This window comes from Mirounga angustirostris, unplaced genomic scaffold (assembly GCF_029215605.1).
Source record: "Mirounga angustirostris isolate CCGP_5_RB_7025 unplaced genomic scaffold, mMirAng1.0.hap1 SCAF_7, whole genome shotgun sequence".
Lineage (NCBI taxonomy): Eukaryota > Metazoa > Chordata > Mammalia > Carnivora > Phocidae > Mirounga > Mirounga angustirostris.
The window spans coordinates 125381722-125408827 of NW_026991715.1; the positions used below are offsets into that span (position 1 = coordinate 125381722).

Here is a 27106-nt window from a genome sequence, read left to right on the forward strand (position 1 = left end):
TTTATATCAAAATGTACTCTTGAAAATGTGTTTGGCACAGTGCTAAATCATATATAGTTAATACTAAATATTGCAGGATACAATAAAACCCTGGAGTTAATTGTTTACACCCTCTTATGGGAATGAAAATAATAGATACCAATTACTCAGAAGTCAGCCTATACAAACTGTATAAACAATATTTTATGTTTTGCTTTGAAAACCAGTGATATAATAAATTTTACATAAAAGACTGCAAAATAATATAAATGGATTTAAACAGATCTTTACAATAAGAAATTCAAATGGAAACAGACAAGTAACAAAGAGAAGTAAAAAAATTTATTGCAGTATTCGCTCCACCAGATTGCCTGGGGATCCCTTTTCTTGTATTGTTTTCAGGGTGACCTAATACATCAAAATCTACATTTACAAAAACTCCTTCTGCAGATAGGTCATAGATACTGCATGCTTTTTTTTTTTTTTTTTTTCAACAGAATAAATTATATATCCAGGAGATTCTGCCATTTTACAGCCTGGAAAAAACAATGCTTCCCTGGAAACTGGGCTAAGCTAAAGAAAGCCATCCGCTGCTAGGTTAAACTCCAAGAACACTTTATTAAGAACATTAACAGACTAATTTCCAACATTCACTTGTTTATTTTTTAAACAGAAAGTTTTTTTTTCCAAGATATAAACAATTTTTGTTAAACTATAATACAGTGGGAGTAGAAATGAACTGAGAATCTGTTTCTGCTGCACAACAGCGAAGGGAGCTCCCACAAAAATGTTTGCCCAACATTTCCTTCTCTCGTTCCTGCATCCCAGGTTCCATTCTTACTCTTCATAAAACTGATTTTTTTTTTGTTTTTTTTGCCAGAATGTTGATATTTCAAGTTTTTCTGCCTTTTAAAAAAATTCCTGTAAATTTGGCTGCATGTACAAATTCATTAGCTGGAAGTCCCATCCTTGGCGGCATACAGGGATCGTAAAGTCTGAACAACTTTATTAGTCAGCTTATTAGCACTCGTTAGAGCAATTTTTTTGTAAATAATGTCTGACTCTTTAATAGTGTCTACCCAAGGCACCAGTTTGCGGCCATCACGGCGCTTAGCCTCAGTCCAGGAGCCACTGTAGGAGCCTGCCATCCACTGAACACTGAAGCCATTGCTGGTTTTCTGTACTACTCTTGCAATTTGTGGTCGATCTTTGTACTTTGGACAGCAAATAGCGATGACATCCATGACGTCAACACTTTCATTCATCTGTGCTGCCAACTCCGTAGAGTCTGAATTTCGTTTTGACCTTCTCAATGACTAAAACATTGGAGGGGGGGGGAAAAAAGACGAAGTGTTACACAAAAGAATTTTAGTGAAATTTTTGTTTTTATTGCTTTTAATCCCTTGACGCCGGGAGTTGGGATTTCCCAGCACACTTCCATTGCCGGCAATGAGACGCACCGTGACCGCCAGCGCCAAGGGGTTAACATATACTTGTAAAACCATGTAACTCTTAATTTGTACCCGTGTCTTCACTCTTATTGATATATAAAATTATATATACATATGAACCATAAAGCTACATAAAACTTAGCAACAATAAAAAAGGGTAACACACATTAATACAATCCAAAGAAAAATTAATAACCCTTTATGCTGGATAAGTCTCATTTCTGTTTTTTTTTTTATTGTCTTTTATGTTAAACTTTCTACAAAAGGATGTATAAATGGTTAAGTAGAGAATCTCTATCTACAAAATGTTTTCTCTCATAAGTATTACATTACTTGGTGTACATTTAAGAGACTGACATATATAAGCACATAAAAATCATTTTACGTAATACGCTGCGAAATACGTTGACTCCTCCTCCGCCTCACCCCTGAAGTGCCTCCTCCTCTATCCTCCCCATCACTTTCATCATCTTCTGTCTCTGCTGCTGCATTATTTTTAGGGCTGCCTCCTCCAAGCAGCGAGGTAATTGCTTTGTTCCGAGCATTTGTACTGGCTGACACCTCCCCTTCTTCCTCCTCTTCATCAGGGTCCAGATGTTCCATGAGAAGTTTGAACTGCAAAAATTAGATATGAATTTAGAGTTAAGTAAATAATCTTAAAGAAGCCTGTTAAATCCCTAAATGTCTCCTGTTTAATTTTTTTCCTAAATGTCTTCTAGGCAGCAGTTGCGTGTGGGTACTAGTTTAGAAGCTAAACAGATTTTTGCTATTGTCCAAGACAGGGCCTGGCAAATCTTTTCTATAAAGAGCAAGATAGTAAGTATTTTTGGCTTTGCAGGCCATATGGTCTCTGTCATAACTACATAACTCTACCATAGTAGTGTGAAAGCAGCTAGAGACAATACATAAATAAACCGGCATGGCTGTTTCAATAAAACTTTATTTAAATTGGCAGTGGGGAAAAGAATAAAAAAAAATAAAAAATAAACAGGCAGCAGGGGCCAGACTTGGCCCATAAGATGGAGTTTGCTGACCCTGGTCCAAGTCATGAAGTAACCAGATGATTAATAATTAATTACTGATAGGCATCTTTCAAGTTCTCTATCCCCTTTGCCCTCTGCCAAGGGGGTAAAGGAAGATACAAGAGGAAGAAAAGGATGTTAAAGAATTTAAAAAGAGAACTAAAATAATTTTCAGCTTTAGAGTATAAGGTTTGCAGTCAATGAATAATATGAAAAACATGTATAGGTTTCATTATTTAAAAAAAATTATTTTTAGAGAGCAAGGGAGAGAGTGAGGGAGGAGGGAAAGAGAGTGCGTGAGCAGGGGATGGGGGAGAGGGAAAAGAGGGAAGAGGGGAAGCAGCTTCCCTGCTGAGCAGGGAGCAGAATGCCAAAGTGGGGCTCTATCTCCTGATAGGGAGATCATGACCTGAGTGGTAACCGAGAGTCGGACACTTAACTGACCGAGCCACCCAGGTGCCCCTGTGTAGGTTTCATTCTTGGTCAAAAATATTATTAGTTATGTTCAGCTAGTTGCTTTAAGTAGATTTAAAATAAAAAATTATTTTTATTTTTAGGGACAATCTCAAACCCCACCCCTCCATGTTTTCAAACATTAAAACTTTCCTGTGGTAAAATATACATAAAACTTACCATTCTAATGATTTTAAAGTGTTCAATTCACTGCAATTAAGTATATTCACAGTGTTGTGTAATCATCATCATCATTTCCAAAGCTTTATCATCTCAAACAGAAACTCATTCTGTATCTATTAAAACAACAGCTCCCCCATTCCTTCCCCCCCCCCCAGCTCCTGGTAACCTCTATTCCATTTTCTGTCTCTATGAAATTTGCCTATTCTTAAAGACATTTAAAAAGCTCATTTTATACATACACACTCTCACATACTTGTTAACTGAGTATATATGTAAGATATATACAAGTATATAAACCTGTATACACTTCTGTAAGAACCCATGAAAAAGCAGTGATACTGGTTGCCAGGAAGGAGAGCAACAGAATGGCTGAGGAGGGCAGGAGGATGACTTTTCCTGATTTTTGCTTTTATGAACTATAAACCGTGTAATCTACTGAATTAAAAAAGAAATACTATGTGGGCATGGCTTTTCCCTGAAACTTGCCTACAAACGCTCATTCTCACTAAAATAACATGAGTGGTGGGCTGGCATTTTCTAAGACAAAATATGATGCAAGGGGGTGAAATGGGAAAGGCAAGCTTCAAGTAACTCATTAAAACCACACAGAGAAAAATAATCCTGATAGTTGATGAAGCTTCCATGTAAGGGAGAGAGCCATCTCCCCCCAAAGAATTTACTTTTCAAAAAAGTATTATTAGAAGGAAATGTATTTTGGTTTTACTACTCACATCTAGATACTGTTTTACTATACTCCTCTTCACATCTTCAGTGATTTTGGAATTAGCCATATCACTCCGCAGGAAGTCCAGTGTTTGTTTGGGATGAAAATGAACTCCTGTTTTTCGGTTTATCGCTTTATCATATACTTTCGCAGATTCAGATGGAGAGTATTTCTGAATTTTACTGTTTTGGGAAAACAAAGTCATGAACTTTAAAATTTTTTCAGGCATTTATATTTAAGTGATTGTAGTTAACGTCATTTACTAATAATTAAAATTTTTGTCACACAGATTTCAACCAGTGAACTTCTACACAAAAATAATTAAAAAGGGAAGTAAAGATATAAAGGAAAAGAATAAAAAGAATATCCTCTTGTTTCCATCAGTATTTGTCTTGAATAGAGGCATTATTTAAATGCAAGTAATTTCTCATGTCTTTTTTGAATACCATGTTTATGACTGCAGAACAGTTTCAAAATAAATACTGCTTTACCTCCACTTTACTGCCCTCCAACTGTTCATCGTCTACACAGCAGCCAGAATGTTTACAAACCTGTTTCATATTATTAACAACTCTGGCTTTAAAATCTTCTCAACTCCCTAGCACCACTCCAAGACCTTACAGGGTTTTACATTGTTTTGAACTAGTTGCCAACATTTAACATCAAGATATTTCTCATAAAAACCTGGATTATCTAGCTTCTCTTGAAAAAGTGGAAGCTCCTGGCCACATCATGCTCACCCTCTTCCATGGTGACAAACTGATGAACGTCTGAGTAATACTTGAGACCTTTAAATAAAACATTCTCTTTCCAGTTTGCCAGTGAATTTCTACCAAATCTACTTTATTCTGTTTCATGATCTGTCCCCTAAGAACATTTGACTTTGTGATTCCTACTGTAAGGTTTTCATGAATATGAAAAATGACCAAAGTTTCATGGGTACAGGCAGAAAAAAGATACCTATAGTGACCAGTCATGGGTAAAATTATAGGGTATTCATAACAATCAGCACTTTCCTATTTTATAGAGCACAGTAAAGACCATTTGGGTTTTATTGGAGCTCAGCCTAGTTGGTCTGAATCTATTCTTTATTCACAGCTCTTTAAAAACTTAAAATTGCAATCTATTTTAAGATTAGCCTAATTCTCTAATAAGATCTATTTAAGGAAATCAACAAAGTTAAGTCCTTTCACTTATAATGCAACTAGGGAATGTTTTTCCTCTCAAATAAAAAACAGCAAACAAATTGTGGTATGTTACACAACAAAATACTATATAGCAGCAAAAAGGAACAAACTCCTTCTTTAAAAGGGACATTTTTAATATGAAAGTAAACATGCAATCAAAACTGGGTTTCATATTTCTTTATAATTTGAACAGGGTAAAGTTTTTTCTCTCACTGCTTATGTAACCTTACCTATCAGAAAATCCACAGAGATTCTTCAAATGCTGTTTTAACATCAGAAGCAATAAAATACCCTGGGAGACATTTGCAAATTCAATTAAAGGAGCTGAATTCTCTGGCAAACATTTCATCACTGAATTTATATCATCTTCTGAATCTGAGTCTGAATCTGAATCTACACGTTTTCGTGACTTCCGAGGCCTGGAAACTTCTTCTTCACTCTCACTTGACTCATTTTCCTTACTAGGTGATGATTTTCTCTCTTTCCTTTTGTCTTTTACCATTGACTGGGGGGGGAAAAAAAGGAAAAATAGTAACAAAATACCACTAATAAATAATTATGCTCTATTTACAAGCTTCAAAAAGCATCTCTAAATTAATATTTTATATATTGAAACCTTCTGACTTTCCATAAACAATTAGGTTCCAAGACTAAACAAAATCATATGTAATCCATTGCTCTGATGCCCCCTCCCCAAAAGCCCTTCTCAAATATCAAAAGGAAACAGTTTTGTTATCGGATAGAAATGAAAGATAAATTAGTTATAAAAGTATCAATTTGGTACCTAGGTAAATCACTACAGAGAAAATTTTGACAGTAATTATAATTTAAGTAAGGGCGCTTAATTTAAGCACCTGGATGGCTCAGTCAGTAGAGCATGTGACTCTTGATCTCAGGGTCATGAGTTTGAGTCCCACAATGGGCACAGAGATTATTTAAAAAAAGAAAAAACCAGTGCTAAATATAATTTAACTGAAGAGAATAGGCTTGAACACAGCAACTTCTATCAAACTCTCCCTTTTAAGAACTTTTCAACAAGAGAATATGCAACTTTTCTTGAATAGTTAAATTCTGTGGGTTTTTTTTTTTTTCTTGATACTTTATGAAACTGTTAGCTCTTAAAAAGGAAGTCAGCTGGATTTAAAAGAGGGAAAAGACCAGATTACAAAGCAATTATTACTGTTAAAGAAGAAATAAAACTGGAGAAACATTTACAAATATATCCACAACAGTAAGTGAAGTAAAATAAGATAACATGATGACTCAAGTTTCTGGGAAATTATTAACTTCTCAAACTTTAAGGGGCACCTAGGGATTCTGTTAAAAAAATAGAGACTATTTCAGCAGGTCTAGGGTGGGACCTAGGGTTCTGTAGTTCTAACAAGATCTCAAGCGAGGCCAGTGCTGCTGGGTCGTGGTGCACATTTCAAGCAACAAGGGTTTAGTTGCCTCTATAATTCCAACCTTTGGGTGTTATAATAATCTCCCTGATTTACTAGTGTGATCAGGGGGAGTTCTGAGCACAACAATTTTGTAAAATGAGATCTACCTGTATCATCAGGCACATAAAATTATTCCAATTAATTTTTAAATAATTTATTGAGTGCCTACTAGGTGTTCAAGTGCTATACCAGGTGCTATTACAAATGAAACCAATTACACTTCCTCCTAAAAACCGTTAAGAGAAAAGACATAAGGTTTATAATAAACTCGGTAAAGATTTTGGGCACACAATATGCCAGTTCCATTATGATGCTGGTGCTCAGGGATAAGGAAATCAATAGTATTATACCTTTTGTTTTTCCTTATTTTTTATTTTTTAAGATTTTATTTATTTGACAGAGAGAGATACAGCGAGAGGAGGAACACAAGCAGGGGGAGCAGGAGAGGGAGAGCAGGCTTCCCGCAGAGCAAGGAGCCCGATGCGGGGCTCAATCCCAGGACCCTGGGACCATGGCCTGAGCCGAAGGCAGACACTTAACGACTAAGCCCCCCAGGCACCCCTTTGTTTTTCCTTATAAGTAAGCTATTTATATCTCTTCAAGTATACTATTGTGATCTACAGTATTACCAGATTTATAGAATAGCAAGATGCTTTAAAATGGGGTTTAAATGAATATATGAATGGACACCAAACACTTAAGATCAGTGCTTAAAGAGAAAAAAAGAAGTGGGATGGCTTATCAAAAGAACAATCCATATATAAATATATATATGTGTGTATATATTTCCACTTAAATGATCTGGAATGGAATGGTTTTAGGTCTTTCTTAATAGAAATGAAATGGCAACCCACTTCTCCCCAATTCAAACACTGCCCAGATTTTAACAAATTCATTTAGAAAGACTTTACCTGTGAAAAGAAAAAAAAAAAAAAAGAACAATGGAAACAAAACAGTGAGAAGAGCATGCCTGCACTCTGACAGATGCATTAAGAATAGTAATGTGTGTAACTTACCTCCTTGAATGACTGCAGTAGGTTACTACCAGAAACTGAGAGTGTAATGTCTATATGATGCATTATAAACAACGGCTCTTCCTGTGTCTGGTATGGAAAACAGGCTAGATTGTCTGCTATATACAAGAGCATATTCACTTCTGTTTTCTGTAAATTTTAAAAAAAGGTACATATGTTTAGTGGATAATCTAGAAATCCATCCAAAAAGCCTTTTTAGAAAAAATATTAGAGGGCACTTTCACCTCAGTTAATGTTTCAGAAAGAGAAGGGTAGAGGAGGGAGGGAGAGAGCAGGGGAGGGAGGTAAGAAAAAGGGATGAAGGGGAACAGAAATGGATTTTATAAAATAATCTTATACCCATTTTAAGAGATTTCATAATGACTTATACCATGGACCTCAGGAAGGGAAGAGGTGAAATTTTTCAGTGCACCCAAGTGGGATTCCCTGAAGTTTTCTTATAGAGTATATGGAATCTTTATGATAAATCCATACCACATCAGAAAGTATACATATGAATTCATAATGATTTGTCATTGTGCTTCTAAGAGTTTAACCCATATGGAGATCAGTTACACACAGTTACTATTCTGCCCTCAAAAATAAGCGGTAATCATAGTACTAACATGTGGGTTAAAAAAAATCAAAGTTCATGTATTCAAAAAACATTTGTCCGTTTCCTACATATTCATAACTCAGAGTATCAGTCATTCTGATAGGGCCATACCATAGTCTCACAAAGGCAAAATTTAAGGCAAAAGTTATGGTTACTACTAGTTGCTATAAAAAGAAGTAGCAGAGGCTTTCAGTATTTCATGATCATACAGAATGAATATAAACATAAAGGCACATTAATATTTAAATTCCTTCAAAACACAGCTTAGGGGAAAAAAAAAAAAAGGAAAGAGAAAATATAGCAATCAAACACACTCCCCCTCCTGCCATCTCACCTACCCCTATCCTGCCATGCAAACAATGCAAAACCTAACAGCGGCATCAGCAACAACAAAATCCCATAGGACAGATGCAATAAACTTGCTACTACTCTATTTTTTATTTTTAAATATGTATCAACACTTACGTGTTAAAGTTGGGGAAATGCAGACACAGAACTCCACCTTGTCTATTAGTTTTAACACTAATTTATATATATATATTTTTTTTTTCTCCTAAAACTGAAAACGTTCAGGACTACTCTGAATAAACCTTTTTAAAACTCTGAAATTCTTCAACTTTGGTCATAAAAAAGTCCTATATTGCTCTTTCCTTTCAAAAATCAAATTTCTTAAAAGAATACTCTAGAGCTGCTCCTCCCATGTCTTCCTCACCACTCTTCAATCACAATCAAGCTTGTGTCCCTCACTGCTTGAGGGCCGCCATCTAATCTCGCCCCATTTCTTTTTTTTTTAAATATCTTATTCTCCACCCTTTCCTTCTTGAAATTTTCTTCTTCCTTAGTTTTCTCTTCCTACCTCTTTGACTATTCCTCTTTCTATGTCCTTCTCAACTCCTTTTCAACAATCCTATTATTTTCTCAGGTGCTCAGGACAAAAGTATTCCAGTTATCCTTTGACGATTCTCACACAGCCTCATTTATTACTTCTTCACAACACTTCTTTCCTTTCCTACTGTCATCATAATAGATCAATACCTTGTTACCTCCAGTGTGAACACAATGCTAAAAAATCCATGTTCCTAAAATGCTCTTTGGCACCTGTCTGCATCACTTTATTCAAATGCTTTTTTTGGTTTCTCACGGTCTACAAGATCCTCCATAAACCATGCCTCATTATGACCTTTCTGCTCCAGTCTAACGATCTATTCGTTATTTCCCACACATTCTTATCTTTGTACCTTTATTATGTTTTTACCCCTGGCTTAAGCAGTAGATCTATTTCATCTAATCTTATCTAATCTCCCAGGCCTTCAGTGATTCGTTCCTCCTCTGACATCCTTTGTTGGAAATAGCCAGGAGACAGCATTCCATTATGATAGCTGAATTACCAGCTTAGCATTGTGCATGCTGGGGTGACAGAACACTGAGCTAAGGACAGACAGAAGGGCAATGAAACCACACAGGAACAAAGCTCAGGAGACGAGGTAAGGACTAGAGCAGTATCTACAGTACAAACCACCTGGCTTGCAGAATATGCTAACCTTAACTATATTTTACTTCCTTTATATTGTGTCCTGTCACCACAACTGGATGGAGGTAAGATCAGTGAGGGCAAGACTACTATATCACACCATTTCTACTCCTAGCATGATGCCCTAGACACAATGGAAACTTAATACTGATGATGATATGATGATGGTGGTGGTGATGATGATGATTAAATTATATTCCAAGTATTTCTGAAATATATGCTTGTAATATTTATTTGCTAGATCACATATCAAAGAATTTCATGTAGCACTTAAAAAGAGGTCTAGTGAAGTATCTACATTCTGGCAATTTAAATTTTGTTTTATTGAAGAAAATTCTAGTTTTGGGATAACAACAAAGTCAACTTTTAGGTGATTAAAATAAAAAACCCCTTTTGTTCTTCTCACAACTTTACACACACACTGTACACACTGGAAAGCTCCATGTGGGCAGACACGACATCTGTCCTACCTACTGTTTTATCTTCATCTCTTAGCACAATGATTACCGCACATGGCAGGTGCTGAATAAATATTTATGTAAAATGAATGAATACACTAAGAGGTAAGCTTAAAGAACAGGACTTTCTATTTTCTTGGCTTATGGACCTGGCCAATGCAACTTGTGCAATAACCCAAAGGATCAAACCTGTAATTACACAAAAGTGGGCTCTTCATTAAGGAAGTCAAGCTGAACAAATAAGGATCTCAGCAGCCAAAAACCTGCAACAGTTATTCTAACAATACTTGAGTGTGACAGAAATAAGTGAAATTTCACCTTATTTATTGAAGTAATAATCTATCCTCCCCAAAGTGAGAGTTTAGTGATAGGGCATTTAAAATTATGCTTAAAAGAACTGTTATCAAAGTTTGTAAGACACTCAGTATGGAGACACAATTACATTTTATCCCTCACTGTATTTATACTCATGCAAAATTTCCCCTCCAAATTTGACTATATACCTTATAATTACTATAGAAGATGTAAAGAAACACGTATTTAATATAGTCACTATTATTTACTAAAATGGTAATATTTTCAAAATGATGACTACTTTAGGCATAAAACTGATAGAACATTTATTTTCTTAAAATAATAATTTTTTTATACTTACAGCTGTGTCATCAAAGAGGTTGAGTAAAGAAATCAGAAAGGCCCGTCTGTGTTGGCGGTTTCCACGGATCATGGAGTAAAGGTGTGAACACAAAGCACTAGAGGACTCATCTTGTCTGAAACCCCTTACAGGATCTTTTAGGCATGTGTTGATTGCCTGTTGTACCTGGTAAGACATCTTCATACCAGCCACTGCTTTCATCTGAAATCAATAAAAGCCTCATTTTGACATGGAAATTAGTTAAGAGTCAAATTAAAAATACACTTTGAGCATTACAGTCAGAAGCTAACTCCCCTGTTTGGTTTTCTTATTTAAAATAATAAAATCACAGAACACAAATGCTGGAAGGAGTATCAGAGATCATCTATTGCAACCCCCTCGTTTTGTGTAAGAAAATATCAAGAACCAAAAGAGCCATCACTGCCAAGCTCACACAGTAGGGACTAGAACCCATGCATCCTTATTTTTAGTCCAGCATGCTTGCTGGACTGTCACCTCTAGCTCAATCTTAAGAGTTAATCTTAAACAAACACCTTGGGTGACAAACTTAGTTGCATGTTTAGAAGTAAATACTAAGCAAAATATTTTATTCTAATATGAATATGGGCGGGACATTTATCAAGGAAATGGTATACCAAAGAAAGACGTTTAAATTTAGGTTATACAATTTAAAAACACATACATGAATAAATCCAGCATATTTTTTGTCTATTTCCACAAGCTGTTGATCAGCCTTGTTCCTCATAGCTGGTTCCGGGTCTGTTCCCATGGCAATTAAATACGGTACACACTAAAATAAAAATAAAGGTATTCTTTTAGTATAAATAAATAAAAGATTTATAAGACATCACAGCAGTAAAAGCTCTATATGATCATGACATGTTAAAACTCACTGTATACCTGGGATATATATATTTAGCTTTATAGGCCTTCCTATAAATGTCATGTCTTAGTGTTCTTTTAAAAATGACGGATCTTCCCTTAGATTAAATTATCTTAAAGCAAAAAAAAAAAAGCAATGAAGCATCAGCAAAAATATTGATGTGGTGAAACTGAAACAATTTCATTGTTTCATTGTTACCTTCAGTAAAGGTTCTTTAAACATAAAGAGCTCCTACACTAAGATTATCCATTTAAGATTATGACATATAATACAAATATATAATCCAGTAATTTTTCAAGCTTGACTGAATTTGCTATGTAAAGATAACATAGAACACAAAGTAATTTGTCTTCCATATTCAAAACTAGGAAAATATAAATTCTTCCACAATACTGATTTTATATAGGGCTTTAATGATCAGACAGTCTGACAGCTAGTATTTTGTTAATAGCAATATCCACTGGATTTCTGAAGTCAAGAAACACCAATACTATGTTAAAAGAATCTGAACGAGTGGTGAGACCTGAAAAGAACAAACAAAAAACAGCTTAAAAATGAATAAATAAAAGCACAGCACTAACTTTTCTGAAAAGGACGATCATGGATTAAATCCTGAATCGGGGGAGAAAGTCCATAAAGAATATTACTGGCTTGGGGCACCTGGGTGGCTCAGTTGGTTAGGCATCCGACTTTTGGTTTCAGCTCAGGTCATGATCTGAGGGTCATGAGATCGAGCCCTGCATGAGGTCCATGCTCAGTGATGAGTCTGCTTAAGATTCTTTCCCTCTCCTTCTCCCTTCCCCTCTGCTCCTGCCCTGATTTCCATTCTCTCTCTCAAATACATAAAAAATAAAATAAAACCTTTATTTTATTTTTTTAAAGATTTTATTTATTTGAAAGAGAGAGTGAGAGAGAGAGAGAGAGAGGCACAAGAGGGGGGAGCGGGAGAGGGAGATGCAGACTCCCCGCTGAGCAGGGAGCCCAGTACGGGACTCGATCCCGGGACTCCAGGATCATGACCTGAGCCAAAGGCTCAACCAACTGAGCCACCCAGGCGCCCAAAATAAAACCTTTAAAAAATAAAAGAATATTACTGGCTCAACTGGCAAAATCTGAAAATGGACTGTATATTAGGTAAGATTGCATCCATGTTATATCTCCTGAATCTGATCACTGCATTATGGTTTTGTAAGAGACTGTCCTTGTTCTTAGAAAATATATATATGCTGAAGTGTTCAGAGGTAAAGAATTATTGTGATATCTCAAAATTACTATCAAATGATTCAGAAAGAAGTGTGTGTATGGTGAGAGAGATAAAGTAAATGTAGCAAAATGTTAGCAAATACTGAATGAATACAGGTGCAGAGAATATAGGGGAGTTTGCTGTACACTCTTGCAATATTTTCGTAAGTGTGAAATTTAAAACAAAAGTTTAAAAAAGCACGTATAATAATAAAAAGCATAACCAACTAAGGCCATTCAGAATACCAGCAAAGAGTCCTAAGTATCTCAAAAATTCAAGAGTCTCAACATACTATTGTACATTTTATTATGTGATCTTGATGATGATGACCCTGAGTCATGAACCAGCTAAATATTCATTAGTATGTTTTATTTCAGGACATAGGGAAGAACATAGCATATTCACTTATAGCATATTTTAGGAAAAGTGCTATAACAAATAGCCAAAAAATTTTTTTAAAGGATATAGGCTTTTGGTTATTTAATAAATTCCCTTCTGTAGCCTATGGTACTCTCCTGAACATGTCAGATGGGTGGTGTATATACTACTACATCAGCATTAGTTGCCAATCCTTAGTAACACTGATATGTCTTTATTATGTCAGTTAGTCCTCATACCAATGTTTTGAGGTATTAGGTAGTTGATGTTACCTCCAATTTATAGATGAAGGAACTGAACTTAGATAATATAATTTACTTTTCTATGGACTAAAACCCACCCTGCTTAACAGTTACACAATACTCTTATAACCCCAGTTAACTCTCTTGACATTACAGGCTATTGGTTCTTAGGGGAGAATAGTCAATATGGATTAAAACAAATCATCCCTACTTAGAGAATTGATTATAAGTTCATATTCTACCAATATTAACTGGAAATTTATTCAAGAGACAAAGTTTTGAGTAGATGGGTATTTTACAGTAATGACAACCTAGGAGAGGGATTCTTAAGCGTTTAGGACAAAAAACTTAACAAGTTGAATAAAGAACTACTATTCTCTAATCATAATGTCATCAAATGATAACAAATTTGGCTCTTTTAGTAAAACATACTTACCTGAACTGGATGAATGAGACCTTGGTTTAGGGTCAATGCAATGACATTCAGGGCAAAGTGGCGTACACTTGATTGGGTGTGAAAAAATGCTTCGAGCACCTGTTTGAGGTAAAGCTGCATGATGGAACTACTCATCCCTGAGGATACATCACCCATTTCTTTTAGATCTTCCTGTTTTGCAACTTTCTTCCCTATAAAAGGAAGTAAACATATTAAGAATGTGTATATTAACTTTATGAAATACACCAAATTAGGCCACAGCCAAAAGCACAAAAACTGTAGCTAGTGCTTTGGCTCAATGGCTCTTCATCTTTCTTGTGTGTATGTCTCTGTCAGAGGCACCTTTGAGAACATGAGGAGAACTATAATTTCTATCCTCCTGCAAAATGTTAATGTCTGCACATACATTAAATTTTAAAAACTATTTTAGGGAGTTTATAAATACCCTAAAGCCTAGCTATGGACTTAAGGACTCTTCTTTAACAGAATTTCTTCATATAATAGATAAAGAAATTCAGGTGTCTGAATTAAAAAACAGAGAGTATCCTAACTGTAGCCACACTGTGAAATTTAAAAATAAATTTTTACTTACAGTCTCTATCTGCTTGTTGCATCCTTGTATCCTCTTCTTGTAGGTAGGTCTGGAGGTTTTTTAACACTTGTATTTTTAAATTTACTGAAGAGTTCTTATCAGATAAAATGTTATTATATAGATTTTTTACCTCTTGCTCAAACATTAGACTTGGATGCTGAATAAAGGCAAATCCTAAAGAGAGAAAAAAATATTTGACATATTCATATTAAAATTATATATAATACTTAATGAAAATGTTGATAAATTATGTAAAGAGCTCCTTATTTCAAAAATTAAAACTTAAAATGACTGGAAGAATATATATGCTAGTGGCCTTACCCAGAGAAGTATAAGAGCAGGTACTTCTTTCCCCATGAATTAAAAACAAGAAATTGCATTTCAAAGGAGAATTTCACACAAGAGGAAACCTTGAGGAGGGAGCAGGGCCTAGTGGCTAGGGGAGTGGATTAGGAGTCAGGTGTCTTGGGTTCTATTCCTGGTCCACCACTGACTTGTAGTGTGACCTTGGGTGAGTCACATAATCTCTCTGTGCCTCAATTCTCCATCTGTAAAATGGGGACAATAATATTTACCACCCACCTACCTCAAAGGGATGTTTTCAGGATTTAAGAGGTAAAGTCTGCAAACATTTTTTAGATCCCTAGCAGAAGGTACTACATTGGCATTATTAAAAAATAATATATATTTATCCAGTTGATGAAACAGAATAATTCTAGAATAAACTTGACTAACAATATCTTCCATTTATTTTTTATGGCATTATAATAAAGCCACAATGCTGAATCTTATAACCATAAGTTAATAAGTAGCAAAATAATACTATTCATGTTTATTTATACAAAATGCTTATTTATGTAAGATGAAGATCTTTAATGATATCAAGTATTACTGATGTCAAATAACAAACTAAACTCAAAGCATAGAGTGATCAGGTAACTAATCCAAGGTCACACAGTATAATAGAGCTATGGCCCAAGCAAGATGTCATTTATTAACTGGTCTAGAGGCACTATTTTCTACATAGTGCTAATTTTTCAAGTTAAAATTTGCACTATTTGTTCTCTGAATTAACACTGTAAGTTTTGCCACTTCACATAACTTATGTCCAGACTGAATATTAAAAGGTACACCTTTGGCTTGAAGGTAACACTATAACTCCCTAAAGTAAGTGATACCTGAATTTTTAGTAGATTTGCTATATGTAATTTTCTGAAAGGGATGAAGGAGTAAGATACTAAGATTTAAATTTATTTAAAGAAATCAGGAAATACTTAGTGAGGTTTGGGTAACTAAAAATTTATTACTCACTTTTGTTCAAAAGACTAATATAAACAATTGCTCATGCATATTAAATTGTAAAACTTGTTAATGCTACCAAAATAAAGTTTCTCTGATGAACAGAGAAGTTACGTGACTTGCACAAGGTCACCCAGAAAATCACTGGCTGAGCCAAGAATGGAACCCAGGTGTCTTAACCCCCAGTCCTATATTTTATATACCAAATCCTACTGTGAATAGAAACATATTTAAATAAAACAATAGTTTAGACTCACATTATTGCAAAATTTGTTCAACCTCTCAAACAACCAAAACTATAAAGAAATTTAGACTTAACTTACCTAGACCAATGATGGCTTTTGTTTGTACTTCTTCATCTGAATGTTTTGTAAAATACATCAATAGTTCAAGTACTTTATCCTTTATATTAACCTAAGGGGAAAAAACCACATTCAAGGGTATGAAGAAGAGTAACTTCGATCAGTTTTCAACTATAAAGGAAAAAACCTAAAAGCAAACAGTGAGAACTTCCACACATGAACTTTACTATAAATCACCAATTTATAAATCCATAGATTTTAGAACAGTGACATTCAAAATAAAAGTCTGTGACAAAGAAGTTTGTGTAAGAATACAAATTAACATCCTGTTCCTTCATTGAGAAAATTAAAAAAAAAAAAAGTCAGCTGCTTACCCAGTGTGCCTACAGTTACAGAGCTGATAGAACTTGTATAAGCTTCTTGTTATAAACCAGTAACAAACAGTTTGTAGATCAGAGGCTAATCTGAGGACCATGTTTTGGGTTGCACTGCTTCAGAATTCTCATTAAACCAGACTACTCTAATGCTGCTTTCATCCTGGGTCATTAGTAGTTTTCAGTTCACAGGGTCACACAGTCCTATTTTTTATAGCATACTAAGTAATTAATATTAGAATCTTTACCTTACTGTTGCCTTTAAAATCCTCTAGATCAAAATCAAAATGCCGACACAGTGCTCCAACAGTGAAAAGGGATCTGAGAAGTGCTGGTTTGTTTGTTAGAAGTGAGGTGTTATTTGGGTCTTCCTGGTGCTGACTTTTTAATTTTGAAATGGCACCTATTAAGATAAGTAATATTTATTTACAAGAAACCTTTTATCCTTGAATTATTATCTTTAAATAATTACTCCTAAGTTGTTATAATTAAATTTTACTAATGGTTCTAAGTATCACCCAAATCTAGAATTATGAGGGCATACCTTATAGCCTAAAAGAATTAATAGAAGAAAAAAAAGATATTTAAATTTTATTTTACATAGTGGGCAAAAAACTTACCAACATTTAATATGAGGTAAATTTCTGAAGGAATTACATTGAATTCTTAAGGAAATACAAAAGATACTAGAAAATACTGCTTCTGAGAATGGACCAGAGGACAATCACACCTCTTAAAATTCCCTCGATGCTGTCTTTATCAGATGTGTTTTTCTTTTTCTTTTAAAGATTTTATTTATTTATTTGATAGAGAGAGATACAATGAGAGAGGGAACACAAGCAGGGGGAGTGGGAAAGGGAGAAGCAGGCTTCCCACCGAGCAGAGAGCCCGATGCGGGATTTGATTCCAGGACCCTGGGATCATGACTTGAACCAAAGGCAGATGCTTAATGACTGAGCCACCCAGGTGCCCAGATGTGTTTTTTATTAAAAAGGAGCTATATATACTACAGGATGTAGAAGGACAATTTTAAAGCCCAGGCATTGAACTTACCATAGTATCTATTGAAACAGGCCCACACAAATTTAAAATTTTGTGTCACTTTATTTACAACTGCCCCAAGACAGCTCACACAATGTTGCACTACCTAAAAGATACAGAAAATGTTACAGTTTAGACAAAAGTTAAAGACAAAGGTAAAAACATATGATTTAGTTAGCATTTTATACTAATCGATGCGAGATGGTAAAATGAATGCTTACAGTCATGCCATACTTGATGATAAGCTTCATTAGATCTTCTTCAATAGTGGCAAGGAAAGTTTCACTTGGATGCTCCATCAGTGGTACAACCAGCTCTAGGATTTTTGCAACATTGCAGATAACCATGAAATCATTTTGTGTCTACAATGATAAAATCAGTGCTTTATGAATATCAAAATCTAACAAGAAACATATATATCTTTATGTATTTGGGGGCTGAGGTATTACATATGTAAAGTTTCAGTTGAAAAAAAAAAGACTATTAGAAAAGAGTTTTTTTAAGGTATGGAAGGAAGAACATCAGACAGTGTCAGGAACCTGGATTCTAGCTCTGCTAACTTACCATGTAACCTTTGGGTCACTTAATCACAAAACTACAGTTATTCTTTTTTTCCCCTAAAATGTAACACAGGCCAATTCTGAACAAAGGTGTTTAAATATTAACTGAGCATTTTACTAAGATTGATACTGTTTTTAAGATTAGTATTTTTCAAACTGGTGTACGTTAACCTAGTAGTTCTCAATTGGGGGGTGAGTTTGTCCCCACAGGATATTTGGCAGTATCTGGAGAAATTTTTGGTTGTCACATTAGAGGACTTGGGGGGGGGGGGTACTACTGGTATCCAGTGGATAGAGGCCAGGAATACTGTCAAGAATCCTACAATGCTCAGAATAGTTCTTGACAACAAAGAATAATCTGGCACTAAATGTCAATTCTGCTGAGGTTGAAAAGGCTTGTGTTAATGCTTTTTCTGATAGATGAAAATACAGAATCCCAGAACTAAGTATAAGACTTCTTTAAGATCTGAAATATTAAATTTCTAATTTTAAAAAAAGGTTAGAACATTGATTAAAAAGCAGTTTAAAAAAAAACAGGTAGAACATTAAAAAAAAAAAACAAAAACCCAAAAGGTTAGTAAAGAATTTACAATAAAGTCTCTTTCACAAAAAAAAAAGTTTCTTTCCACCCACTATCCTCCAGTCACCCAGTTCCCTTGTCCTAAGGCAACCAAAGTTACAAGTTATTTTTGTGAAGTAAGGCATTCAACATTTTTTACCTAGTCAAGTTATTACTCTTTAGTCTTAGCAACAGGTTACTGACACTCATTTTGGACTCTTTGAGCTTATTACCTCTCACTAAATAAAAATATTCCCACCTTACATTCATCCATCTTTTCAGCATACCCACAGGATTAAATAAAAACATAAGATGAATACTCTAACACAGAAATCCTGTCATTTCCTGCCCTCTCCCACTCCCACTTCCTTTAAACAATAGATGGATGAGTAAAGTGGTCTAGGGATGAAGAGTTTTTGTTAAGATAAATTCATCTGAGAATCATAGCTAAAATTTTACTTTGAAACTACCCTTAACATTTCTGGCCTAGAAAGTCAAGTACAAGAAATAACTTAAAATCGAGAAGAAAAATTTAAAGAAAGACAGAAATCGTGAAGGAAAAGAGAAGAATATAATACTAAGAAAAATACCTGAAATGACTATAACATAAGATGCTTCAATATCTAAAAAACTTAAGAGTAAAGAGTTTTCAAAATAGGAAAGAAAAGCTCCACAATTCAAAGGTTTTAAAATGGTCAAATGATATAAATAGTCAAATCACAGAGAATTAAGTACAACTGGTTAATATCATAAAAAAGATGCTCAACCTTCTTGGATATCAGGGAAGGGAAAATGAAGCAACAATGAACTATTCCTTTACACCTGACTGGCAAAGAATATAAAAATGACATAGACTGTCCTATACTGGTTTCCAAAGAGGCTATAAAACATGTCCACCAGCAATTTGGAAAAATCTATTAAAAAAACCAAAACCCAAAACCAAAACCAAAAGAACATTCCCTTAATCTAACAAGTCCATTCCTTAGGATCTATCCCAAAGAAAAAAAAAGCACCACTATTTAAAGGTATATGAATAGCAATGTTTATTAAGGAACTGTTTGTAGTGTCTATCAATAGGAAACAATGTAAAAACCTGCCAAAATGGGAAATGGTTAAATAAATCATAGGACATCCATCAGATGGATAATGTATACATATATATGTATGTATTAATATGATATGTATATAACATAACTTGATTTTAAAAAACTGGTCAACCGGTTATATATGGGTGTGTGTGCACAATTACAGAAGCAGGGATATAGTATGTAAGGATACTCCAGGTTGTTCATCCTGAGATGAAGAAGAATAAAGATGGAGGGAGGTAGGATACAGAAAACAAAAAAATTTAAATCTGTCTAGCATATAGGAGATGGCCTTATTTATATAAAACTTTGTGTGTATGTGTATAAAACTTTCCAACATTCATCCTTCCCTTTAGCATACCCATAGGATTAAATAAAAAATATATTTATAAATCCTTTTTAGTTCATGAGCATGATGGTAGAGTGTTCACACTGTTATGTGACATGTGCCTCCCTCAAACCTTGTTACAACCTCGGCACATTACCCGTCTGACATGATTAAAAAAATATCTATGCACATACATGTGTACACACACACACATAAAAATTATACAAAATGCTTTCAAAGTAATCTTGCTTCAAAGTAATATTGGTTCAAGCAAGGCCTATTCATGCAAGTTGTATTATAGACTAGTTCTTAGAAGCAAAACATGGGGTTAAATTCTAGCTTTGGGACTGGTCAGCCGTATGACACTGGGCAAGTCATTTATATTCTCAAAGCTTTAGTTTCTTATCTGTAAAAATGAGATAGTAACGATACCTACTTCACAAGGTAAATGAGCTAATGCATGTAAAATTCTCCGTAGTACTTGGCACTGTGCTCAATAAATATTAGCTATTATTACTGGCATAGATTACATATTAATCAATTTGTTTCTGGATCTAATACAAGCCCTGAAGACAGAATTAGGATCCCAGAAGTATTATATGTTGTTTTTATATATTTATGTTCTGGTACTTTCCGCAGTTAAAATTTCTCAGGTTTTTCATCTAGAACTTGTTAATTTAGATCACCAAAAAATGAGACCTTAGCAGCAAAGCAAATCTAATAGAGAAAACAGTTAAAATTAGTTCCTTAGGAACACTGGGAACATAGTAAGTAAAAAAATTATTTACATTTTAAAGTTTTTAGACTACTTCAAAATTTAGTGTTTATAATAAGCCACTTAACTCACCATCCTGTCATATAAATTGTTGGACTATTTTACATTAGCAATGTTTTATTTGATTTTCACATTTAATCTTCGAAAAACAGAGTACATGCAACATTAACTTAAAACCACCACCTAACATCTCTGATTGACTAGATTTTCCATATTCAACATATTGATGTATTATAAAGTAAGTATGATATACTCATAAGAAAATATATTGAAATGACAAATGAAAAGCAAATTTAGAATCCCAAAGACAGTACATTTCTCAATGAGAGGAACTCTGCCTCATTCACCTTTGAGTAGCAGTAGTTACAACATTTAGTAAGCATTTACTGAGGGTTTGACCTGAGAAGCTTATGGAGGAAATGAAGCCTGAACTTCATTTATAATACATCAGAAAAAAATAAAATAAAAACAATATAATACATCAGAAAAATGATGTCTGTAGATAACTTGCCACAAATACTAGAACATATATTTGAGTACACGACACAGTTGATCAGTCAGTGAAGCTGTGGACGACACAATGTGAACTCTAAATTGAAAATACTTACTACATGGTAAGACAGAAAAGTAGGACAGCTCTATACTTACACTACATTTAGTGGTAAGGTATGGCTGCATAGTCATGGCATGTTTAACCATGAGCTGAGGTCTTATTTTGCTGAATAAGAACAAAGTGGTTATGCAAGCTACCAATCTTCCAGAATTCACACCTTTATTGTCAGAGTCTGGAAAAACAGAAATAAGATACTAAAATATGACAAGGCAGTGGAAATTATACAATTATTTAAATTACTCAGTATCACCCCCTGAATTGATTTAGTACATGCTTCAATAAAAGATTAGCATTTCTTATGATGCTAGACTTCCTACATTTTTTTCTTTTATTATACATATTACATATATTAAGTATAAAAGACAAAGAGGCTGTGCTATGGAAGGCAAATTTTACACTAAGGGGTGTAGGACTGAAGTTAAAAAGTGGAATGGAAGCTAAGTTTAGGGATGGGTTTTTGGGAATAAACATGGTGTTGCTTATATCTAAAAATGGATGGAAGTAAGTATGGGAGAGTTAGCAAAGGGGGACAAAAACAAATTAGCTGAGGTGATACTGTGTTTGAGGGTACTGGGAAAAAAAGATGCTACCATGGTAGAAGAATGTTAAAAGACTGCAGTGACAAATTAAGAAGCTGGACCAGTGCTACATCAGAAAGGTAAACAAACTACTGCTCCAGTGGGAGGAAAATGCTGCTAGTTAGGAGATACAGTGGTTCTTAGGAGGCAAATCAGTTTTTAGAAGAGATCAGCAATTTTTCAACACTGACAACAGTATCACCCTTAAAATCTAGGATAGGCAAAAATAGGGGAAACAGAACTAGGAGATAAAAAGAAAAAGAGGTACACATGGAAAATGAAAAAAAAAATTAAAGAAAAGAAACTGCGTAAAAAATATAAAGGATATCAACAATTTCCTTAGGTGCCATAATGGTACCTCTGTAAGGCTCCCAATTCTGGAGAATGACCAAGGCTGACTATTGTTTCTCATCAATGTACATTAGGATATGGGAAGTAATGTTAGTCTTGGGTGCTTTAAGCAATAGATTATCAATTATTACTTTTACAGTTTTATATGATTACTTATATTCTGATTAATAACCTCAAATTTGTGACTGGTAAATAACATAATAGATAATATAAAATATTAAGTATTTAAGGAATTTGTCAATTTAAAAAATATTAACCGTTTTATCTAGCTCAAGATTAAATACATTTTATATAACAATTATAAATGATATTAGGAATGTACTACAAATCTTTTAAAAACATTTTTATCATAGTTAAAACAATTTCATTTTGAGAGAAAATTTTATATCATTTAAGAGATATCAAACAGTTTTTGGATGAGTGCAACTAGCTAAATACATATTAGCACCTGGACTTTTATGTCTGTTCAACATAACATCTAAAATAATATGCTACTGAAAGATGTAGAAGAGATGAGGCCTATGCTTTTATTATACTTCTCTAAATAATCTTAGTCAACCTAAACAATATAATCTAGGATGCAACATCAAACAAAAAACCCCCTTCATTTAAAAGTGAAATAGTTAATTATGAGGCTAAGCAGAACCAGAAGCAAATTGAGAAATGTGCCCAAAGTATTTTAAAATATCTTACAAAATCAACTTAATGACCAATATATAAAATGTCTTACCAGCTAGAGATTCCTCATATTTAAGAATGTGCTCAACTAGGTTATCAACAAGTTGAGTACAAGCTTTCTTCACAGGTTTATATGAGGAATCCTCTTCAGACTTCAACAACTATATATGTATATATATAAAAAAAAAAAAATCCCGGTATAATTATTCATTAGGCAATAATAATATAAATGCATTAAATGTGTCCATAAAAAGCTTTTCAGTTTGTCATTAACAATTAATATGGAAAATGCAAATAAATAAACAAAAAATATAGAGCAAATGTTTTAAAATATCTTATAAACCAGTAATTTATAAATACTTTCAAACAATGTTAGTATGAAGTATTTAAACTGCTGTGTGTAGGACCTGAGGTAGGATATGAGAGAAATGAGAAAGGTGACCTTCCTTAATGCTCAGTGCTAGCTGGATTATTTTAAAGAATTAGAATTCCATTCTTCATTATTTCAAGTCCTTTGATAGCTCAAAAAAGTATGAGTTAATTACATTTTTTTTTATATAATTGTAACTTCATCTGAATTGCACCTTCAATTTTATAATTATAAAACATAAGGCTAGATTTCTTTTCTGTATTATCCTTTGCCAACTTATTAATAAACAATGTAAGAAAAGTGTTAGGAATGATGAGATGAGGAGAAAAGATCAGTCTAACTATAGCCAAAAAATAAAACAAGTTCAAACTTTTATAATCATAGGTCAATTGTAAAGTCATCTACGGTGTATTTGTTTTGTTAATATAGACTAGCTAATACAACTCTGGAGATATTAAAGAAGTTGAAATGTGTATTTGATTTTCATGAAGAGTTCCCGTGCTGTCCAATATAACTTGCTGCAGTGATGGAAATGTTCTTTATCTGTGCTGTCCAGTATGGTTGCCACAAGACATATGCAGCTACTAAACACGTGAAATGTTGGTAGTATGACTGAAGAATTAAAATCAAATAAAAACAAAAATTCAAATTAAGTTAAAAAAACACATGTGGCTAGTATTGGATAGCTCAAGTTTAAACTTTCACTACAAGATGCACAAATGATTAAAACAATTGACAGCAATCAGTATAACATAACACATATGTTGCCCCCATCCTCTTCAATTTAAATAAATCAAAAAAGAAAATTCCAATTTTCAGTTTCAACTCTGTACAGCAAATTCTACTTGTCCTACTCCATAACTCAATTCCTTAAGCAGCTACTAAAATCACATGCTAGCCTTTTCCAGGCAGGAGCAGAAAACGATCCCCTCTTCCTTATTTTTTCTTTCCCCTCTCCAAGAGATCAAATATACATAAAAGTATAAATCCTAGATTTTGGTTCATGACACACCATTAATACTGCTATGTGCTCTTTTGTTTACTTATAAAAATATTGTACTATGAACCCAACTCAAGAACAAGAATATTTCCATGGACTTTTATTTTCCCAATGTGTTCCTTCCCTTATTCCATCTTCCTGTATCACTTCAAGGTAACCACTATCAGGAATTTTAGAATTTCCTTGCTTAAAAAAATTTGTAAGCTGTATACTGTTTATACTTTTGCCTGATTTTCAACTTTCTAAAAGGTATCATGCTAGATGCAGTTTTCTGGGACCTGCCTTGTTCACTCAACATTATGTCCCTAACTGTAATCCAGGTTGTTGCAAATGACTGTATTTTATTCATTTTAACTGATAAGCAACAGGCTACTGTGTGTCCATACTGCAATTAATTTAGCTATTCTGAAGACAGGTTAATTACACTTTTTAGTGGCATAATGAGCATTCTTTTAGTTGTCTCCTGGCACACATATGCAAGATTTTCTTGGGTATATACTTGAAGTGGAATTGTTAGGTCACAGGTTATATAACTGTTCAATTTTATGCTGTATTTTTTCAAATTGGTTGTAGTATTAATAGTTTAAGAGATACTGTTTAATCCATCTCTTTTCCATTATTTGTTATCATCTGACTTCTCAATTTCTGCCAATTGAATGTAAAACGTAGTCTTGATTTGTATTTTCCATATTATTAATGAAGTTGAACACTGTATAGGCCATATGTGCTATTTCTCATATGAAATGCCTATTCATGACTTTTACTTATTTTCCTACTGGGACTCTTGCCTTACATTAGTTTATAGAAGAGGAGTTCACATATTCTTAATAATGATCCTTTTTTCCATGTTTCATGTGTGTCAAGTATCGTTTCCCAGTTTGTGACTTGTGTTTTTGCTTTAAGATGTCTTTTGATTCAGAAATGTATTCCCTTTCAACACAGTGAAATTTATCAATCTTTTAAGGTTAATGGTTTTGGAACTGAAGAAATCTTTCCTTACAGAAAGGTCAAAAATATATTCACATATATTATCTTCTAAAGGTTTTAAAGATTTTCTTTAATCTATATGGAGGTGATTACTGAGTGAAGTAGGAATCAATTTTTTTTTTTAAGATTTCTTTGAGAGAGAGAGTGCGCACGCACGCGGGTGCGGGGGTAGGTAGGGGGAAGGGCAGAGGGAGAGGGAGAAAGAATCTCAAGCAGGATCCCCACTGAGCACGGAGCCTGACATGGGGCTCGATCTCATGACCCTGAGATCATGACCCGAGCAGAAACCAAGAGTTGGACACCTAGCCAACTGAGCCACCAAGGGGCTCCAGAAGTAGGAATCAATTCTTAAAAACAAAAACAAAATACCTTATGGATAGCCAATTGTTCCAACCCCATTTACTGAGAGCTCCATTCTTTCCCCATTAACTGCAGTGCCACTTCTATTTTTTAAGTATATCCTAAATACGTGGAGGCTTATTTTTGGGCTCTCCATCTTGTTCTATTGGTATATTTAGTACCACACTACCTTAACTACTGCATCTTTAAAAATAAGTCCTTAGAAATGACAATTATTTTTAGTTCTCTGCTTTTCCACATATATTTTACAATCACCTCAACATATCTGAGGACTATTTTTTTCTTTTATTTATTTTTTTTAAAGCAGGCTCCACACCCAGCATGAAGCTTGAACTCACAACCCTGAGATAAAAAGTAGCATGCTCTACCGATTGAGCCAGCCAGGTGTCCCTTGACGACTATTTTTTATTTTGATGAGATCTCTAAACATATTCCCATTTTGCATGATTTTCATTTTAGGTTTATAGTTATTTTCTGTCAGATTTTATTCCTAGTTTATTAGAAGTTATCATTCAAAGTTATTACATTTTATCAAAAATTTTTCCTGTGTTCCCTGGAATGATTACTTATTTCTTCTTCTTTAGTGTTAAATCATACATACACACTGATGTTAAGCCAGCCGTATGCTTATATATGCATAAGTGCATGTATATACGTATACATATGTATACATACACACACATCTGTATCCATCTTATTTTTGATGTATTTCAAAGTAAATTGTAAACGGTATACTCTTTTTTTCCCTTTGAGATAAAATTTACACAAAATGAAATGTACAAATCTTTAGTGTTCATTTCCTCAGTTTCATTAAGTGCATTCGCCATTAGAACTCAAACTCCTATCAAAATACAGAACAGTGATCTACATCTTTAGCTTATATCAGAATCATCTGGAGAGACTATAAAATACAGAATGGTGGGCCCACCCTGAGAGTTACTGGGTAACTGAGTAAATATCACTCAAGGACTTAATTTTTTCACCTGGGAAAGAGGTTAGACTTTTAGAACCACTGATAGAGACTTTTACCATCATCCTTGAAAAGTTCCCTCATGTTACTTCCCAATCAATCCCTGACCCCCTGCAATCACTCTTTTGAGTTTTTCCAATACAGATTAATTTTGACTCTCCTAGAACTTCCTATAAATGGAATCAGAACATGTATTCTTCCGTGTGAGGCTTCCTTCACTCTGCATAATGTTTTTTATTATTCACCTAAGTTGTATTATCAACAGTTTGTTCCTTTAAGATGTGGAATACTATGAAACTGTGTGGATATATCAGTATTTTTACTCATTCACTGGTTGATGGACAGTATTTGATTATAAACAAAACCAAATTGCTCCTTCAACACTTTA

The 27106-nt window shown here is 34.1% G+C and overlaps 1 protein-coding gene and 1 non-coding gene across 5 annotated transcripts in view; one reads left to right on the forward strand and one right to left on the reverse strand.

The window, feature by feature from the left end:
* Nucleotides 1-417: 417 nt before the first annotated feature.
* The window catches only part of NIPBL (NIPBL cohesin loading factor), a 205628-nt gene continuing 178939 nt past the window's right edge, over nt 418-27106 (reverse strand). For 2 of the 4 annotated variants that reach the window (XM_045862229.3, XM_064596788.1), the window contains 15 exons: nt 23084-23192; nt 21460-21596; nt 17726-17866; nt 17517-17610; nt 16712-16866; nt 16111-16201; nt 14489-14662; nt 13897-14087; nt 11397-11504; nt 10715-10915; nt 7458-7604; nt 5230-5504; nt 3820-3994; nt 1857-2045; nt 418-1295 (listed from right to left, as the gene is read on the reverse strand). In XM_045862229.3, the coding sequence (XP_045718185.1) occupies nt 930-1295; nt 1857-2045; nt 3820-3994; nt 5230-5504; nt 7458-7604; nt 10715-10915; nt 11397-11504; nt 13897-14087; nt 14489-14662; nt 16111-16201; nt 16712-16866; nt 17517-17610; nt 17726-17866; nt 21460-21596; nt 23084-23192 (2553 nt within the window). In that variant the 3' untranslated portion in view covers nt 418-929. Of the gene's footprint in view, nt 1296-1815; nt 2046-3819; nt 3995-5229; nt 5505-7457; nt 7605-10714; nt 10916-11396; nt 11505-13896; nt 14088-14488; nt 14663-16110; nt 16202-16711; nt 16867-17516; nt 17611-17725; nt 17867-21459; nt 21597-23083; nt 23193-27106 lie in introns of all 4 variants that reach the window. The other 2 variants (XM_045862245.3, XM_064596787.1) reach the window with 2 other exon arrangements.
* On the forward strand, nt 20101-20203 carry LOC123836824 (small nucleolar RNA U13). Its single transcript, XR_006789080.1, has one exon. It is a non-coding gene; the product is annotated as a small nucleolar RNA U13 (small nucleolar RNA).